The sequence below is a fragment of the Crocodylus siamensis genome, chromosome 10 (assembly GCF_052110815.1).
Source record: "Crocodylus siamensis isolate JL-2025a chromosome 10, ASM5211081v1, whole genome shotgun sequence".
Classification (NCBI taxonomy): Eukaryota; Metazoa; Chordata; order Crocodylia; family Crocodylidae; genus Crocodylus; species Crocodylus siamensis.
In genome coordinates, this window is record NC_143404.1 from 27,270,880 (window position 1) to 27,290,128 (window position 19,249).

Genomic DNA, 19,249 nt, shown 5'->3' on the forward strand with positions numbered 1-19,249 from the left:
CTAATTTGTCCCAGCCCCCGCACCCTGTTTGGGTCACCTCTGATTCCCAGTGTGGTCTTAGTATCACCTATATGTTTTATACCCTTTTTTTGTTGTCGTTGTTATAATTTAGATATATCACCTACATATAATTGAATCTATCTTGTAAATTAAAGGGGTTTTTTCAAGGATGGATTCTCTACCACATAGGTTTATTCCATGGTGCATAACTTTTATTTCTGCAATGATAGATGCATTATTTTCTTTACTATTCTAATTTAATTTAGGATGCAGTTTATGATGTTGACTTGGACTTGTACATTTTTCCATGGATAGGATTATCTGGAGGAGCACCATTCTCTGTACAAGCTGTTGCAGCATCTGAGGTCTGAGCTGCTCAAGCTAACAGAACAGTCCTGGTATAAAATTCCAGCCCCACTGAAATCAGAGTGTAAATGGTCATTGTCTGTAGTGGGACTGGGATTTCACCCCCTGCATTTAAACACTTTTGGGGCTGGCAATGAGCATTCTGCATCACTCATCTCGATGATGGACTTGACCTGTTGCTACAACCCAAGTGCGTACAAAGAAATACAGTGTAAGGCTAATATCTTTTCTTAAGCACCTGAAGTTTTTTGGGAGGATAGAGGCTATGTATAGACATTCAAAAAGCCCAAGGTGGACTTGAACTAAGTTACATGGTTTTGTGTAGTTTCTCTAGGTTAAATCAATAACAAGTAGAATGCATATTTGCCCTTTAGTGGTGGCAGGGTAGGGGTGGAGGGCAAACAGGCCGCCTACATTGGCAGGGGCCAGCAGGTTGGGGGCACTCCTGTATACCTCACAGCATGCCCAGTGGGCTCCCTGGGAAGACAGAAACTGTCACGCATAGCTGAGTACCCAGGTCACATCCCTGCTTGGCTGCTTGGCATGGGCATCACACTCCCAACTCCATGCAGTGTCATCTGCCAGCCACAGGTACCTGTCAGCTGGAGATAGGCAGTGGGGGCTTGGAAAGGAAGCATCTGTTTTTGCATGCATGATCCCCAGTGCCTGGGCACCCACATCCCTGGGCCATGTCCCTGCACCCTGTCATGAAGCATCCCAGGAAAACCCCTGTACTTGGAAGCTGCCCCATAAAGCCTGACCAGGATGCCAAGAATGGCCTGTTCCTACTGTCTGCCTGCAGCTGACAGATGCCCGTGGCTGACAGGTGACATGACAGCAGGAAGAGATATGTTTGCCTGTGCCCAAGAGCCCAGTCAGGCTCCATAGGACTATGCCTGAGTGCAGGGGTTCTCCTGGGGTCCATGTCATGTCTGTGTGTACATCATGGGGTGCTTCATGGCAGGGTGTGGAAGCACAGCCCTAGGACATGAGTGCCTGGGTGCCTGAGCTTGTGCACAGGAAAACAAATGCCTCCCTTCCCCATTCCTGCTCCCTGCCTGCAGCTGGCAGCTGGCCACAGGCGTGAGGCGGGGCTGTAGAAAGGGCCTGGCTCTGTGACAGCTTATGGGCAGGGCCCACTGGGCACTCAGCCGGAGCTGCTGAGCATGGGGCAAGAGCTAGCATGCCAAGGGATACTACCTGGCAGGGGAAGCAGCGTGACCACGTAGGCGAGCTCCCCAGGGTAATTGTCTCTGATATGTCCTCCATAGGAGGTCTATATTGAGCAGATTCTTTTTGGTATTGGGTGGTGGAACCGGAGCGTGCTCCATCCACTCCATGCATTGACCTGGTATTGCAGTGCTTCCAGGACCGGTGCAAAAAAAGCAGAAAAAAAAAAAAAAAAAAAAAAGCCTTCCTGTGAGGGGAAGCTAGCAGGTGGCCACAAGGAGCCTGGGATGCTGGCAGACAGCAACCTAACTTGAATCAATAGGGAACCTGGTACTCAAGTTCAATGCACCAGTCTAACCTAAATCAATTAAATTTGAGCACACATTGATCCAGGTCTACCTTAGACCAGGTTCCGCCAATGTGTGTGCACCAAACCTCTGTTATGAGTTTAGATCAGTTTCCAATCACTTAGACCAGTAAAAGTGTAATGTCTATACCTGGCCAGAAAGGACAATTGCTTTACTTGAGGAAATACTGTACTTATCTAGTTTTTGTAACGTGTGTAAATAATAGTATTTTTAACACTACTATATCTGCAGTGAGATGAAATAGAGTATAAGCTGGAAGTGAAAAATTAAATGAAATAATACAGTGTGAAAATTTTAGACTCTAATCCATGTCTTCATAAGGTAATTTAGATTCTTCTTATCTGAGAGCCAGACAAGTCGAATAACAGCCATAGGTAGTTACACAGTGGAGCAATGTTTTATACATGTATGTTGTGGCCAAATCCTGATTAAGGCACCAGAATACAGGGCTTCAAATAACACACTATTGGTCTGGTTTCAAAGTTAATGACTATCTGCAGCTTCCATTCATTTGAATAGGAATTGCAGTTGTTTAATATATCTCAAAATCTACCTTAGGTGCCAAGATATGTACTAAACTTTGAAAACATAGTCCAATGTACATGATTTGTATGTAAGAATTAAAAGCTCCTGCAATTCACTACATAAATAACAAATTACAGCCCCCATCATAACCTTATTTCCTTTTTAAATGCATTAAAAAAACAGATGCAGAAATTACATGAAGAATTTGATTATCTTTCTTTCTTTAGCTCAGCCATGTTCTGGTATCTAAGAGGATGAGATTCAAATAATCAAGGGTACAGTTCTCAGACCTACTTTAAGTATGAACTTGGTCATTTGATATGTTTAAGCCAGATCCAGAATGGTGAAGTAGGCACCTAAACAGGAATTAGGTAGAATATAGGTACCTAATTTATAAACAGTTGACCTGATTAGCACTGCTTTAGAAGCCAGAAATCCACATACATTCTTTCAGACCCAATATTTTGGGATGTGTATATTTGAAAGTGATGTGGTCCTAGGTATGTAACTGCAGCCTAAGCTCCACTGTGATCCAGAATGGTGTGGGAAGGAATTTAAACCATGGGAAGGAGCCAGGTCTCTGAAGCACTCCACACACAACTAACTCTCATGAATACCACTGAGTTCAGAATAATGTGTAGCAGCCTTGGCCAATATTGCTCAAAAATATGGCTGCAAAAGCACGAGAAATGGATAGTAGTGCCCATCTTTTGCTTAATGAACTTCTAGCTATAGCACTTGCTCAGGAAGTAAGAGACTTTCTCAGCCTGTGGGGTTAAAGTCCCTGCTGTCAGGATTATATTTGGAGTTTTAAATCAAAGATTGATTAAAATAAAATGTATAAACCATCCAGGCTGCAAGGAACTGAATTTACCATCCTCCCCCACCCCCCGAGGCTGTCCTAAGCAGCAGCCTGTGGAGTCAAGCTGCCGTATTCTATAACCTGATGATCAGAGCACTCTCCTGAACAGTGGGAGATCCAGTTTTGACTCACCTCAAGTGGATGTGGGCCCAAAGCTTGGGTGTCCCAGTTCATGGGCAAGCATTCTGACCAACAGATTATTATACTAAATTTGGGTGATACCAGCAGGATGTAACAAGTAGGCACAACTCCTCAGAACAGAAACTGAGGTGTCTTGAGTGGACAAAGTTGTCCAAATGCAGTGCCAAGGCAGTTGCCTAAGCTTTGGTGAGAGCAAAAGTTCAGGCACTGCACAGTGCTTCCTGTTGGCATCTCCAAAGAGTGATTTGGAGACTGTGGAAGTGCCAACTGCTTCCCTTTTTTAGAGATTCTAGGTGCTCCTTACAGTCACCTTACTCTCTCTGTGTACGGCAGCTTAGACACCTACCTCTGTTTCCCTGAGGCCAGGCATTTAATTTTTTGGTATTGCATTGCCTAAATGTAGGTACTTGAGGGAATGAATACTGGTGATCTGAATGTTGTGCTCCGTGTCTCATTTTTGTCAAGTAGAATGAAAGCCCTTTTCTTCTGTCCTCTGTCTCTCTCTCGCTCAGAGTTTTGAATTATAAACTCTTTGGAATAGAGATTATTTCTTGTTATCTGCTTGTATCATTTCTAGCATAATGGGGCTGCGCTCTCAGTTGAGGCCCCCAGGCATTACTGCAATGCTAATAAAACTGGTGAACATTTTGTATACTAGATAAATAGATAAAACAGAGCTTTATAAACTGGACATTAGAACCATTGTGTGCCTTGTGATATTTTACCCTCCACATGATAAACTGGCTTTATTTTTTCATTATGGACTTCACAAAACTCCTTATACAAATGATTGCATTATTTCCATAACAAATAATATTGAATAATCAATGTTTATATTATAGTATATTACATTATACTATAATCCACATAAGTCATTATGATCACATGACTATTCCAAATATGTCTTTATTATGTCTTTTAAAAGAAAAAACAGTATAATGGACTGTTCTGTTTTGAAATGGTACGCAGCAAACATAATGATTCTGTTGCTGTGCTTATCTGTATGTGGACATTCTGCATTGTGGAAAAAAATAGATGAAGTATATAGTTCTGGAGATTATGCACAAAAGACTAAAAGTACAAAATCTTTTTTTTTACACCTTCCTATTGCATCTTTGCTGTGTGTGAAAGTCAGAGGCTGGACCAAGTTGCAGAATTTGGATTTATACTCTGAATGCCTCAGAATTTGGAATTTAGGGTTTTGTTTCAGCCCATTTGTAAAGAGGAACACTGCATTGGAAATTTGAATCTGCATGTAAATTTGAGTTTGGTGTTCAGGTACCAGGGGCAGGAAAGTTCAGGCAAATCTGAAATAGTTATACAATTCATACTTTAATTATTGAGTCATAGATTCATAGAATGTAGGCTGGAAGGGACCTCGGAAGATCATTGGGTCCAGCCCCCCCCGCACCAAGCAGGAAAGACACCTGGGGTCAAGTGACCCAAGCAAACTGACCATCCAGTCTCCTCTTGAAGCTTTCCAGGGGAGGTGATTGCACCACCTCTGAAGGGAGCTTGTTCCACAGTCTGGACACCTTAGCTGTGAAGAAGTTTTTCCTAATGTTGAGCCTGAAACAGTCTTCCAGGAGTTTGTGACCATTGCTTCTGATTTTCCCCAAGGGTGCCCTGGTGAACAGTTGTTCACTGAGCTCTTGATGTACAACCCTCTCAGCCTTCTCTTTTTTAGGCTAAAGAGTCCCGGGTCCCTCAGCCTTACCTCGTATGGCTAGCTGTGCAAGTCTCTGATCATACACGTGGCCCTTCTCTGGACTCTCTCGAGCTTTTCCACGTCCTTTTGAAGTGCAGCACACATAACTGAATGCAGTGCTCCATCTGCAGTCTCACCAATACTGAGTAGAGCGGAAGAGCCACTCCCTTGGTTTTGCTGGAGATATATTGATTGATGCATGCCAGAGTATTATTTGCCCTGCTGGCTATAGCATCACACTGCCAGCTCATGTTCATACTGTGTTCAGTCATTACCCCCAGGTCTCATTCATTTGTAGTGCTGGTCAGATTGGTGTTGCCAAGTCTGTAGGTGTGCAAGCACTTTACATTTCTCAATGTTAAACTTCATCTGGTTCCAATCCACTTGACTTGCCAGCCTGTCTAGGTCTGCCTATATCTGCAGCCTATCTTCAAGAGTGATCACACTTCTACATAACTTGGTATTGTCCATGAACTTGGTCAGTGAGCTCTTCACACCCACATCCAAATCAGTGATGAAGATGTTAAGAAGCACTGGATCAAGCACCAACCACTTCTGGCCACTTCTCGCCAAAACAACACAGATCCGTTCAGTAGAATGCTCTGGGTCCTACCATGTAGCCAGCTTCCTCCCTACCTAACTGTCTCGCAGTTAAGCCCACAATCTTCCGATTTGCTCATGAAAACATTATGGGCAATGTCAACCTCCTCTCTCTTATCCAGGTGATGAGTTACCTGATCATAAAAGGAGATGAGGTTGGTAAGACAAGGCCCATGCTGGCAGTCCTTCAGAATCCTACTTTCTGCAAGCCAATCACATGTAGACTTGCAGAAAAATTTTTCCAGGATTTTCCCTGGGATAGAAGTTAGGTTAATTGGCCTATAGCTAGCTGGGTCCTCCCTCCTTCCCTTCATGAAGATGGGCACAACATTGCCCCTCTTCCAGTCAGGGACCTCTCAGTAGTGCCACAAGTTTTGGAACAGCTTCATCAGGCTGTGGTTTTGGCCAGTGCCTTCAGCATTCTTGGATAAAGTTCATCCGGGCCTACTGGTTTATATATGTTTAATTTTTTTGATTGGTCACACACCAGTTCTATGGCAATAGTAGAAAGGCAGTCATTCCTACCTTGCTCCTTCTGCACTTTATCTGGCATGTTTTCCCCCTTGGCCCTGTGAAAGACTGAAGCAAAGTAGTCATTCAGGAGTTCAGTTTTATTTGCTATTATATACTTTCTCTGGTATGTAAAGATGAGTGGGTGACTTGATGGTCTAAAATTCTGGTATGATATCCCTATAATCCTTGGAGTCTCAATTTCAAGTCTAAGAAGGATCATTTTTGTGCTTCCTCCTCCTGAGATGAAGCATAAATGAATAAGGTCTTAAAAATGTGGGTCTCCACTGGGTGAACACTAAAGTTTTAATGATATATTTTTTAATAAAAGTGTTTCTCCCCCACTTCCCCTCACATATTTGTCCCTTTCTCCCATTCACCATGGAAGGGAGTGGTATTTCAACATGGATGGTTATGTATAGAACTTGTGAAGTGTTTGTAGGGGCCAGTCAGTCTGAAATGATACTGTGTATGATAAACAGAAATATTATTCTTATTAGTTACAGTTGCCCAGTTTCAGCATTAAAAGAGGACCACAAAACACTGCAATCTTGAATCTTAAAATTGCCATAAGAGTGAGTTCATTTTATACAGTCTCAAGAACTGATTAATCTTGTGCCAATTTTCCGCTCTCTATACAATCTATGGCCTGTCATGAGAATGGATGAATAGGGTGCCGCATTCTGTTCCTCTTGCGAAGTCTTTGTCATGAGGTTTCAGATTCTGAATACAGCGTGCAATGCTGTTATCCTTCTTGTGACAAAAATTTCATTCAGAAAGTAGCACAAAATCAAAACATTTCTGTGAGAAGGACTGAAAGAGGAAAAGACAAAACATATAAAACAGAAATTCATTCTCATCACAGTCAGAATGGTAGATACAGAACTAATGATGATCCAAGTTGTGACTATTGTTCCCGTTATCTTTAACTCAGCTTGCTTGTGGCGCTCCTGGGAATTTGAAGCAAGGTCTTTAGATCTTTTTTCTTTCCCCCCCTCAGTAATGTAATTCCAAGTGTGTGTAAGCTTTTCAAGTATTTTGGAAGCGGAAAGGCTAAAGCTGGACATAGAAGAGTAAATTTTCAAAGCATTGCATGGGAGATAGGCGCACAAATCCCATTACTGCTAATGGGATTTGTGAGCATATCTTTTGTGCACTTCTTTGAAAATTCATTCAATTCAGTTTACGTCAGTTAAAAAGGAGAGAAATCACTGAGTCAGTTTGTAAAAAGGGGGATTGTTTTTATGGGTTTTTGCACACTCATACATAAGCATGTTGAAAAATCAAATACCTTGAGGCCTTTCTTCCCCCTCCATTTTTCAGCAGTAATAAAGGTACCCAAAAGTAAGTAATTAAGAATTCTCAACAGAAACTCTTTTTTTGGCTGCTAATTCACCTTTGATAGCCCTATTTTTTATTTTTGTGCTGCTAATTCACCTTTAATAGCCCTATTTTACTATTTATGTCTCCCAACAGCAGCTTGCTAGACAGTTTGCAGACCAGTTATGAAATGAGGGTCTTGTTCCCAATACTTTACAGTTGAAATGACTTTCCTTATTAAGGACCAAATTGTGCCTGGGAACTAATGTTCTATTTTAGAGGTAGTATGAAGCCATATTTCCCCAGAATTGTCTCTCAAAAAGATGCAGTTCCTTCTATAGCTTGCTGGTGTGCAGGAGTATGCCTTATGGCTCCTTCCTGAAGAAGGGGCAATGTGTTTTTCCATCTGTAAACAAGAAACCTCCTGAGCAAGAGAGCAGAAATAGGGACACAGCTGTGGCCCCACCTTTCCCTAGTTCCTGACTTGTGCTCCAGAAATGAAACAACAGAACTTGTTTTTTTTATAACTGATTTTATGAGAGAGCCCCTGGATTGGGAAGACAGGATAGCTTTTGTAGCTCCTCACAGTCTGCCCAAGAAGTTAAGCATGGACCTGAATATTTGTGAGACTCCTTCATAAGCATGAATTAAATATTTAAAAATTTAACTATCCTAAGGTGCTCAGCTATAGTACCATGATGAAGGCACCCAAATAAAAACATTGATCAGTAGGTAAGTAGGAATATAATTTTTGCTTTACTATTGAGGAAGTGGAAAAAACCAAAAAGCTTAATTCTTCTGCCTGCAACACTTCCTGGAAATTTACAACAGCACTCTTGAACGCAATGGAGTTTTCCAGTTTTGTGTCACACCAAGTCATGGTTGTCCAGGTGCCACTAAGGAATCAAGGTGCCAGCCAGGGTCAGGAGATTCCAGAAACAAGCTGGGTCAGGAAGCCAGAAAGTCAGTCTGAGAATAATGTCAGGCAACAGGCCAATTCAAGAAGCCAGGGGATCCGGCAGAGAGCAGAGTCAGAGAGCAAGTCAGGTCAAGAGGCCAGGAGATCAAACAAAGAGTGAGGTCAAGGAGCAAGGAAAATCAGGGGGATCAAGCAGAGATCAGAGATAGAGAGCAATCTTGGTTGAGGAGAAGATCAAGCAAAGAGCAGAGTCAGAGCACAAGTTGGAGGGAACAACAAGGCAGTCTGAGATCAGACTGAGTCCTATTGCCTGGATGCTTTTTCCAGGGAGTTGGAAAGACAGCTGACCCTGGATAGCAGCCCAGTGCCAGTGCCTGGGCAGAGATCTAGGCCCTGCTGCTGGCTTCAGAGCAGCTTTGACCAGCCTGGGTGACCAGTTGTAGGGTGCCAGGCCAGGATGAGTGACTGTACTGGTCAAACCAAGGCCCCCATTAGGCTAAGTACAGACAGTCAAAAAGGCCAAGGCTGAAACAGTTCAATCCTTACAGGATAGTTTAAACTGCATAGATTGAACTGAGAAGCAAGTGAACAGACATTCACTTTTGATTCCGGAAAATGCAGCCACATGCCTGTAGTGGCTCAGGCTAGAAGCCGGGGGGGCGTGCTAGAAGACACCTCCCAGCCTGCCTGCCACTGCCTAAGGGAAGGGAGGGAAGCTGAGATAGAAGTTCTCCAAGGCTTTACTCCCAACCCTGCCTGCACTGACCCCAGCCAGGGTCTGCTGAGAGGAGGGAAAGGAACAGCTCCTGCCAGACTTTTCCCTGCTCAAGCAGAGGGTGGAGGTGCATGGTCAGGCCCAGACATGGGGCTGGCAAAATTGAGGTGGAGCGGGTGGAGTGGAATTTAAACTTCTACCTTGGCCCATACAGAACCCAAGCCTGGGTCTTCCTGCAGGAGAAGCAGCCCTCCCAGGCTTTTCCCCTCTCTCTACTCAAGTGGAGAGTGGAAGTGGGGGGTTCATTATGGCCAGGCCCCAGTCCAGGCTGGCATGCTGAGGTGGAGTGGGGAAAGGGGTGATTTAAACCCCCTCCCTGGCCCACACAGTACCACAGCCAGGGTCTGCCTGGAGTTAGGCAATCCCTCCCAGGCTTTTCCCCTGCTCTCTACTAGAGGCAGACCATGGCTGGAGTCCCACGCAGGCCATGAAGGGGATTTAAATCCCTGCATCCACCTCAGCATGCTGGCCCAGGCCGGGGCCTGGCAATGCTCTTCCCCTCCCCTCCCCCCCGCTTTAGCTGGGAGCAGGGCAAAAGCTTCTGCTTCTGCCCAGCAGGCAGACCCTGGCTGGAGTCTGGATCTGGTTTCCCCTCCTACCCGCTTCTCAGTCAGCTGAAACAGTGATAGTGCTCAGGCTATGGAGCAGAGGCATGGATGGGGCTGCTGGAGCAGAAGCACAGCCCAGGGCTGCAAAGCATCCTGGGATGCTGGGGGACTATGAATTAACTTAAACTGGAAGGGGGTCTGGGGCAGAAGTTCCATAAGCTAGTTTGACCTAAATCAGTTCAGTCTGATGCTACATCCAACGAAGTTTATCTTAAACAAGTTTCAGCCATTTTGAGAGCAGTTTAAGTGCACCAATTTGATCCAGTTTATGATTAATTAAACTCGTTTATGTGTAAGTTCTGTCCCTAGCCTGTCCTTTATATTTTGCTTTGGTAAAAAGTAGTGGCATTTAGCTCCAAGAAGTTAAATAAACTGCCCAATGCTACATGATGAATGAATGCCAGAGGTGGGACTAAAACCGAAGCATCCTGACTTCTAACCTTATATTCAAAATGTAAAACAACTATAACAATTGCTATAATGGAAACACTATATTGTTTTTTTCTTTAAATGAAAAAGTTGCTTGTTCTGGTAATGCTTTAAATTAAATTCCCCAATGTACATTTAATTTAAATTTATTGAGGCAGTTAGTGAGTATTAAATAACTCACCAATGCTTAAGAGAAGCATATTTACTGAGGATTAATGATGATGAAAAATAAAATAATCTGTTAGCTGTTAAACCTCAACAAGCATGGTTAATAAGAAGTTATTTTATTTATGTAGTACAGTGGCCATATTAGATCTAGATAAAGAAATAGTGTCAGGACATGTTTTTTCAAACTACTCTGTAGGAAATGGTCCTGTGTTGGCAGATGGAGAACTAAATGATGTAACAGGTCTATTTTGGCCTCTGATTTCTGAGATTTTAAAGTGAATTCAGATATTTTGCATAAGGAAGTTCTGTATAATTTTTAGTCACTTAACCCTACAGCCTAAACTGTTAAAAGTACACTATTGAACATGAAGAAAACTGCTTATGATTATAACACTGGAAATATATTTCTTAAAGAAAGATCAGTTGTATGACTGATTTATGCCTCTGAAGCCTGCTAGCACATCGTTTACCCATGTGTACTACTTCCACTGGAGCACAGTGGCAGAGCTACACATACCAAGGTATAATTCATTGGGCACATCTAAATGAGATGCCTTTATGTGCAGTGGACTGTTCCATTGGTCATTAGCACGTCATGACAAAAACCATGTTAATACGCTAATACGCAATAGTATTAGTCTACTGCGCATTAAGCACCACACACAAAAAAGTTTGCTTTTGCTACTGTGCAGTAGCACAGCTATTGCACCCGTATCTAGTACCTCATATTAAAAGTACTACACTTAATGTGCAGTAGCAAAGGTGCATTAATGAACATGTAGATGAACCCATTCAAGGCTTACTCCAGGCTGGTACCAAAAGATGCCTCCAGTTGCAGAATAGGTACGTGGTAATTCCAGCTTGGAGAGGTGAAGGCAGCTGACCGTGGTGCTGTCTTTCCATTGTGGGCTGTTAGCTAGAGCAATGGGTTTCAACCTTTTTCATTTGCGGACCCCTACACAATTTGGAAACCGGTATGCCTTAACCATACTAGGCTCAAGGCTTAGTAAGACTCAGAGGGAACTTTGGCTTTTTCCATAACCGGAATTGACCCATCTGTAGCACACACAGGGCATATTAAGTGAAAAACAACTTTCAGCCTTGGAATAAGCTATCTGAAAAAAAACCCTTCTGTGCATGCAGCAGTTGAGGATCGGAGACTGCATTTTCAGTGAAAATAACTTGATGCTGAGATACAAATGCCTCAGTAAGTCCTGCTATATCTAATAAATGCTTTGTGCCATAAGAACTTATGAATTTACCGGAAGGGTATGTTTAACTATTCTTTCAAGCACTAGACTGGTGATTGGGTAAGGGTTGATACTTCTGTGATGTGCCTAAATGGCTTAAAGCTCTAGAGCAGTCATTGAAAACTGATGAACATACCAACAAACCTTCAGGAGTGGTGAGGGGAGAAAGCAGTAATTTGAGTAGAGTGGAGGTGGTAAAGAAAAGCAATTTGAGTTTTGGGGACTGAATAGTTTTACCAGGACCCTTCAAATCATACTGACTGAAGTCAGGTTTCTTGGGCCTGATTGTCCTTTACACTTAAACTAAGTCTATGTCACAGATATTAAGTAGAGTACATAAACAAGCATGCCAGGCTTCCCTGTGCATAGTACTGAACTGTGAAAGCAGTGGGCTTGCATTCAAACAGCATTGTTCATTATCTCACCTGCAGCACCATGGAAATGCAGCTGTACTGTATTGCAGTTTGGACATTTGTGTACACAGAGCACTGTGGACTGTTTGAGTGTGATGCTTCCTGGCATGGTACATTTACAATACAGACATGCCCTTAAGTTTTCATTTCACTGCCAAAGTATTGTAAAAAAAACTTTAGCATAGCCACATGTCCAGACCCCAGCATGTGACTTTTACACAGTTACCTTATATGCCATTTAACAAGAGAAGTCAAGTATTCTACTCTAGTTTCATATTGACAATGCTGAGCCTTAAAAAATCCTCTGCTCCTTGTTGCTATCTCTGTAAATACAGCTGAAGGTTGGCTACCATGTTTGCTCAAACAGAGGACAGTGTCTCTCTTTATATAACTTCTACTGCTTATTGATTGGCTTTTGTCAGGTTTATCTGTTGCAAGCCATTTTTGTGTGAAAAAAATTTGTGATACCCCACTAGTCTTGTACATGAAAGACACGATACCCCTTCCAGGACTGCTAGTACCTTGCTGAGTTTAGTCCTCTCTCTGCCATCACTCAGTCTTTGTTAGCTGTGTATCACATTAGCAAAATCTGAATCATGCTGTAATCCAGCTGCATTCATACTCTCCCTTGTTCATTTGTTCATGAACATCCATTTACCCATTTTGGGGGACTGGGGAGGCAGAATTTTATCTATCTGTCTAATCATTCATGTGTTAATTGGATGTTCCGCACTGTAGACCATGAGCACCTCAATGCTCATATTTCTCCAAATGACTCATAGCACTGGCTAGAGTCAAACATACTGCTATCAGGCTCTGTATAGGTTTTCCCCACACAGCTCCTCCACTGCCCCTTTTTCTTGACCTTCAGAACCCTGCTATTGCAATCTTGGGCCTCTCTTGAGGAGGGATTGTCAATTGTGATGAATTGTGCTTTCGTTTTGTAATGGGGGCAAGTAATCACTAGGGACTTGCTGTACCAAACTCGTTTCACTTGTGTCTTGAGTCAAACTTGAACCTAGTTCTCCAGAGAAAAAATACTAGAACATTAACCCACTGTATCCCCTAGTCCTCAAGCAGCTGTCTGCTTAAGAGTAATGTGATTTCAATACAATCAATTTCTGACATAAATAGAGTTATGATATATTGTTCAGGCAGGAAAGTGTAGTTATACATCATTCTAAATAACTCTTGTCATTTACTAGGAATTAAAGAAGCAGTTACATTTATAGTAATTTAAAATACATTATTCTGCCTATTTTACTTGATGCTTATATTTTTAAAGCTATTGGGGTTCTTGAAAGTGCAAGCAGAAGTAACATGCAAAACTTCTTTCTGTCCATGTGAGTGTTGCCAGAAGGTCAGGCATATACAGGTCCTGTAAAAGCCAAAGCCAAAGGAGAAGTGTAAAAATGTTGCTTAGTACATGTACTATAGGATCACCTGCAGTAAAGGCTTATTAATTCTCTCCCTTCCTTATGAGTCTGTGACAATGTAATTTCATAGGCCTTATTCTGAAGCCATGCTGCTATCAATTAAAAGTAATTCCAATGAATTAGTGCAGTTGCTTCAGTGTTACACTGGTGAGAAGTCAGAAGTAAAATTCTTAGGCCCCTGCCACACATTACATTTAAGGCAGGAGTGTTTAACCAATTAATTGTGCTTTAATTGTAATGCAGCCACATGTTAAAGCAATCAATGGTATCATAAAATAAGGAGTATGCCACAGAGTTATTACACAAAAAAGTGGAATAACCTTGTGGCTGGGTGCTATGGTTAATTAAATGTGTGGCCAGGTGTAACTCCCCCTCCCCCTATGGATCAACTCCTAGGACTTCCAGTTGCAGGAGATTACTCTTGTCAGTGGAGGGGGAGCCTGGGATTGTGATTCCAGGCTCCCCCTGCACCAGCAATAAGAAGTGACAGGATCCAATGAGCAATCCCACAATCATGCTTCCTGCCGTGCATATGTGGTATATCAGGAAGTGGATTGTTTGATTGCACATCAGATTCCGTCATGCCGTTACCTGCACACTCCTCCATATTGATAACCCAGACAAAGACAATGGGTTTACCGTATTTATTCTTCCATAGAACTCATGCGTGTTATCTAGATTAATACTAATAACTGTGTATCTGAGATCACAATTTGTTTAAGTGTTTCTAGAGAGTTACCCCATATTGGCATGACATTTATACTTGTTTAGGGTTGACAAATGTAATAGTTTTTTTGTTTGTGTAAAACTTGTTACACCTGGTTGGTTTTATGAAATTGCTATATCATTGAGTACTTTAGTGTTTACTGAATCAGCTGTTGGCTAAACCTGCTAATGTCATGTATATTGCCGACTTAGGCTGGGGAAGTCTGACAGAGACAATGGAAAGTCACTAACTTGAACAACATTCCTATAGGTGGAAAAACCCTAAAACAATGGTATGGTTACAGCCTAAAGGAAGCCCATTCTATCCAGGTTATCTGAAGGGAGTGGGGTTACAGCCGTAGAAAATACCCAGCCAAAATTAGGGACAAAGGAAAAAGTGTTAGACCTAGCTCTTTAAAATACAGACTTTGGGAGGTCTGTACAGAAAGGGACTGTTTGTGTCACCTGGGGTACCAGGTGCCATATATTAACTGTCGGAGCTGGAGAAACTAAATTAATTTTGCTAAAGGGGTGAGAAGACTACATGATCTCCAAGATCTTCCTCCATGAGGAGGAAGAGGAAACTGAGCCAAATGAGTGAGGTCCTGAATAGGGGTCCTGGGACCTTGAAAAGATGCTGAGCTAAAGCTGAGAAAACAAAAAATGGATTTGCCGATAAGTTCTGTTGTTTTACTGTAGATTTCTATACCATTTGTGTTGTCTACAAGTAAAGTGTGATTACTTTAAAAATCCCTCTGACAAACCTGTATGTCTCATTTGAACTGTCAGGTATCCTTGCAGGGTTAACTACAAAAAACAGAGTAACCACAAGAGTAGAGTTCTTAGAAAAATATGCCTGAGCAACTGCAGTGTCTTAAAGCTCAACAGTGGCCTGGGTAGTCAAAAGCAGCTCCATTTCCTAGAAATAGTGAAAAACAGGAAATATGTGCCCAAGGTGCCAGAACCAAGAACTGTGGCTACTGCTTGCTTAGACCCAGGGAAGTTTAGAAAACAAAGATCCAATACATGGATCCAAACAGAGATGCCTGATGGGAATTCATAAGGAGGAGCTATGCTGGACCCTAACAAAGAGTAAAACATGTGGGTGACAAAGATAACTAAGTCATAGTGTTAATGTTCTCTTTGTTTTAGTGTTAAAAGAACCAAAATAGACTATGGGACTGACCTGAGGCTGACTAGGCTGAGGACATACCCTCAGCCAAATTTTACTGTGATGTATGTGCACGCAACTCCTGAATGTATCCTATTGTTTCTAATTAGAAATGGGTTTATGCTTATTCCTTTGCTGCAGGCATTCTGTTTGATTAATGGTACAAAAGGTTAATCATATAAATTTACCATCAGTGCTTTTTGAAGCAGGAGAGAATAGACAGCTCCTTGCTTTCACAACTCAACTGCCTTTCAAATGCAGCAACATGCAATACAAACCTGGAGCTTTCCCACAGGTTCATATTACATATGATTTCCTTTACTGTATTGCTAGTAAAAGATGAACATACCCCCAGATTTCACACCATCTGACTTTCCTTATTGGAAGTTCATTGTAAATTTGAATGATGGCAAGATGGGACATTAAGATAACTGTCATCTTGGTGTCTCTAGAGACCTATGTTTAGGGTGACCATATGTCCCAGTTTGGCTGGTACAGTCTCTGATTCCTTAGGCCAGTCCCAGAAGGTTGGTCAAAAGTCCTGGGCTGGAGTCTGGTGAGAAAGTGAAACAGCATGATGTGTCAGGCAGGTGGGCAGGCAGGCATCACTACAACTGTGCAGGAGCAAGACGCATGGATATATGGTCACTCTATCTAGATGCCATATCTGAGGTCCCTACATTCCTTGCTCGTGCACAGTGGTAGGAATGCCTGCCCAGCTACCTGCCTGGTCTCCATGCTGCTCTGCCTCCCCACTGGATTCCAGCCCAGGACTTTTGATCAATTGGTCAGGACCAGCCTATGGAATCCAGGACTGTCCTGGCCAAACCAGGACATATGGGCATGCTACCTCTGGTAGACATGCAAATCCCACCCCTCTTAGGACTGAGCTCTAATCATGCAAACCAAATGAATGTATGATTAAAATACAGAGCAGTAGCATCTATTAATAAAATTGTGGTGCACTTGGAAGCAGACGGATCAGGATTTGTTCTAATGTCACATTAAGAAGATCTTTTTTTTAATTCCTTATTTGAATTTACCTGATGATTATAAATTAACAACTCTAATTCTCCTGAAAAGACCAGCTGTTCTTTATGATTTTTGGATTTTCTGTCATAAAAAAGGTTCTTACTTGCAGCAATAGATTTTCATTTCTTCAAGTTAGTGACCTACATTTAAAGTAACAATTGTAATAGAAAATTAGACATAATTGTGAATGAAAACATTGGAAGCAAGGGCCATCTACACAAAAGGTGCTCTCCTTCCTCTTGACTGCCAGGGATCCTCCTGGCCCTCTGCCATGTGCAGCATAGCAGTGATAGCTCACAGCTCCAAGAGGTTACCCACATATAAGTCAGGGAACACCTGAACATTATTTGAACTGTACAAATAATGTTTCAGTTCATTTGCTTAACTGAAATGCTGAAAAAAATGGTTTGGGTTTGACTTTAATTTATTTTAACATTTTGGCATATTTATCCAAGTGCCTCTCCCTGTCCAAGTCCTGTTGTATAAACCACTGGATTCATCTCTTCTTCTGTATGAAGCCCTGTATGGTTCAAAGATTTCTTCTTAATCTGCACTTTCAGCAGTCAGTCACACCTAAATGGATTCTATGCATTCAGAGATAATAGCACCATGAGCAGTTTCCTAATTACAATTCCTGTGATAAATTTCTGTCTTTCCACCCCTATTTTAAATCTTTGAGCAGTTTGCTTGGTGCACACCGTCAACCTGTTTATGGCCATTTTAATCCTGTTCCAGATGCTTGTAATTTGGTACGAAATATCCTTTGTACTCATTCAGATGCGACACTGCAGAATTGGGCAGTTCAAAAGACAGCATAACTACAGTATTGGCATATTCTCCCCTCAAACAAATGTAAACCTCTCCTACTCTATAGCAGTAGCTAACTGAAAGTGCTTTGCATAATTGTGTGTGCATTCTTGTGAATGACATTGGTGATGATGGTGGACTGACAGACAAGTAAATAAAAGCAGCCTTGTTGGCTGCTGAAGAACAGTAGGAAAAAAGAGTGAACCTCAGGGTTATTATATGATGGAAGTATGGAGATTTATGCAGGTAGCTTCAGTTAATGCAAGGTGAAGACATGTATAAATCCCTATTGCTGCAGCAGAAAGATAGACCCCAAGTCCTTGCCAGTCAGACAAGACTAACATTTAACACAAGGAATAAAAAAGGACTTTCAATTTAGCTGTTTGGCACCATACAATCAAGAACAATATTAAGATGAAAGCTGTTTGTTGATAGTATCCATTTAAATCTATGAAAATAAGCACTAAATCATCCAGTGAAGAAAACCCTGTTTGAAAACTAATCTGCAGCAGTGTATGTTAAATAAAATATAATTTTCATACCTTAGTATTTAGTTTGAAAACATGCCATCTCTTTTTGAGCTACTGTATTCAGAAATACATCTCATTTGGAGGAATATTTTCTCCTGTTTAATACATGAATAGAATGGAAAGAGTATTAGGCCAATGTCTGTAAAAATGTTTGGCTCCATGTTTTTAGTTCAGAGGAGAAATACATTTTCTCCTACCACTTTTTTGTTATTTACAGTTGATGGTAATTGAACACATATACCCATGTCAAAGTAAGCCAGCCTCCTTTTTAGCACATTAATTTGGCCACTGGACAAGCAGTTTTTACAGTGTTTTCCTGAAGAGGTTTAATTGAAAATGGCTGCTGCCCCTCCCTTTGACATTTTAATCTATGTTTTATATATTTATTTTTCATGACTTTGTGTCTCTTGCAGCAATGCATCTGCTCGGACTAAACTGGCAGCTACAGCCAGCAGATGGACACACCTTTAACAATGGGATAAGGACTGGATTGCCAGGAACTGATGATGTGGCAACAATGCCATCTGGAGGCAGAGGTGAGGTTACAGCTAAATCTTTTGCACTCTCAGGTCTTGGCAATTCAAGCCAAGCTTATCTCTCAGTTCAGCTCTTGATATATGTACTTCACTGGGGTGTGTGCAAAAACATTTATTCAGGGCCTCTTCTCAGCATTTCTGTTGCTTGCTAGATTCTGCAATGATTCTGTGTTGTTTCCTTGCCTGCATATAAACATCCCAATACCTTCCCTACCTGCATTCATTTATAAGAACATTTAGCTTCTGGAATCTGTGCTATTAAATAAAGACTGCACTATCAGAGGTAGAAAGCATCATAAATATGTGCTGATTTTTCAATGACCCCTATTTTGTGGTATAGTCTGGATCTCCCGAAGAAAATCAGAAGCTGGACACGACATAGCATCATGGAGAGAAATACACTCTTCAGTCTGAAAAGGAAATCAAGAGAACTTCGGACGTTTTTACACAAGCTCTGGGAAAGCTGGGGGGGTGGGGGTTGCTTTAATTGAAGTGTCTCTGAGAGCCACTCTAATTAAAGCTCCTAGAGTGTTTTGTGTATCAGCATCCCCTCACTTGAAAATGGCTGTGGGAGCACTATATCTAAAGCTCATCAAATGAGCTTTAGTTAAAGTGCCCTTGCTGCCATTTTGAAGCATGGGGATGCTGTTATACGAGATGCAGAGTCTGGCTGAAGTGTGGCAATTACCACGCTCCAGCAGACTCGATTGTAATTACAGCGTGTCGGAGCAGCCTTCCAGCTGATGTACAGGATCCCTTTGGCTCCCACCTAAGTCCCAATCTCACCCTTAGACAGAACTCACTTTGAAGTTACTGGGAAAGCTCCCTGAGGACAGCAGAATTTAACTCCTATTGAATATCCTTTCCTTTACTCAAGTGCAGTAAAGGATCTTGTTGGAG

At 42.0% G+C, this 19,249-nt stretch overlaps 1 protein-coding gene and 1 pseudogene across 8 annotated transcripts in view; both read left to right on the forward strand.

The window, feature by feature from the left end:
* The window catches only part of TENM2 (teneurin transmembrane protein 2), a 1,200,689-nt gene that overhangs the window by 989,167 nt on the left and 192,273 nt on the right, over window positions 1-19,249 (forward strand). For all 8 annotated transcript variants that reach the window (XM_090064279.1, XM_090064280.1, XM_090064278.1 and 5 more), the window contains one exon: window positions 18,227-18,349. In XM_090064279.1, the coding sequence (XP_089920405.1) occupies window positions 18,227-18,349 (123 nt within the window). The remainder of the gene's footprint in view (window positions 1-18,226; window positions 18,350-19,249) is intronic.
* On the forward strand, window positions 1,597-1,751 carry LOC149856366 (U2 spliceosomal RNA; annotated as a pseudogene).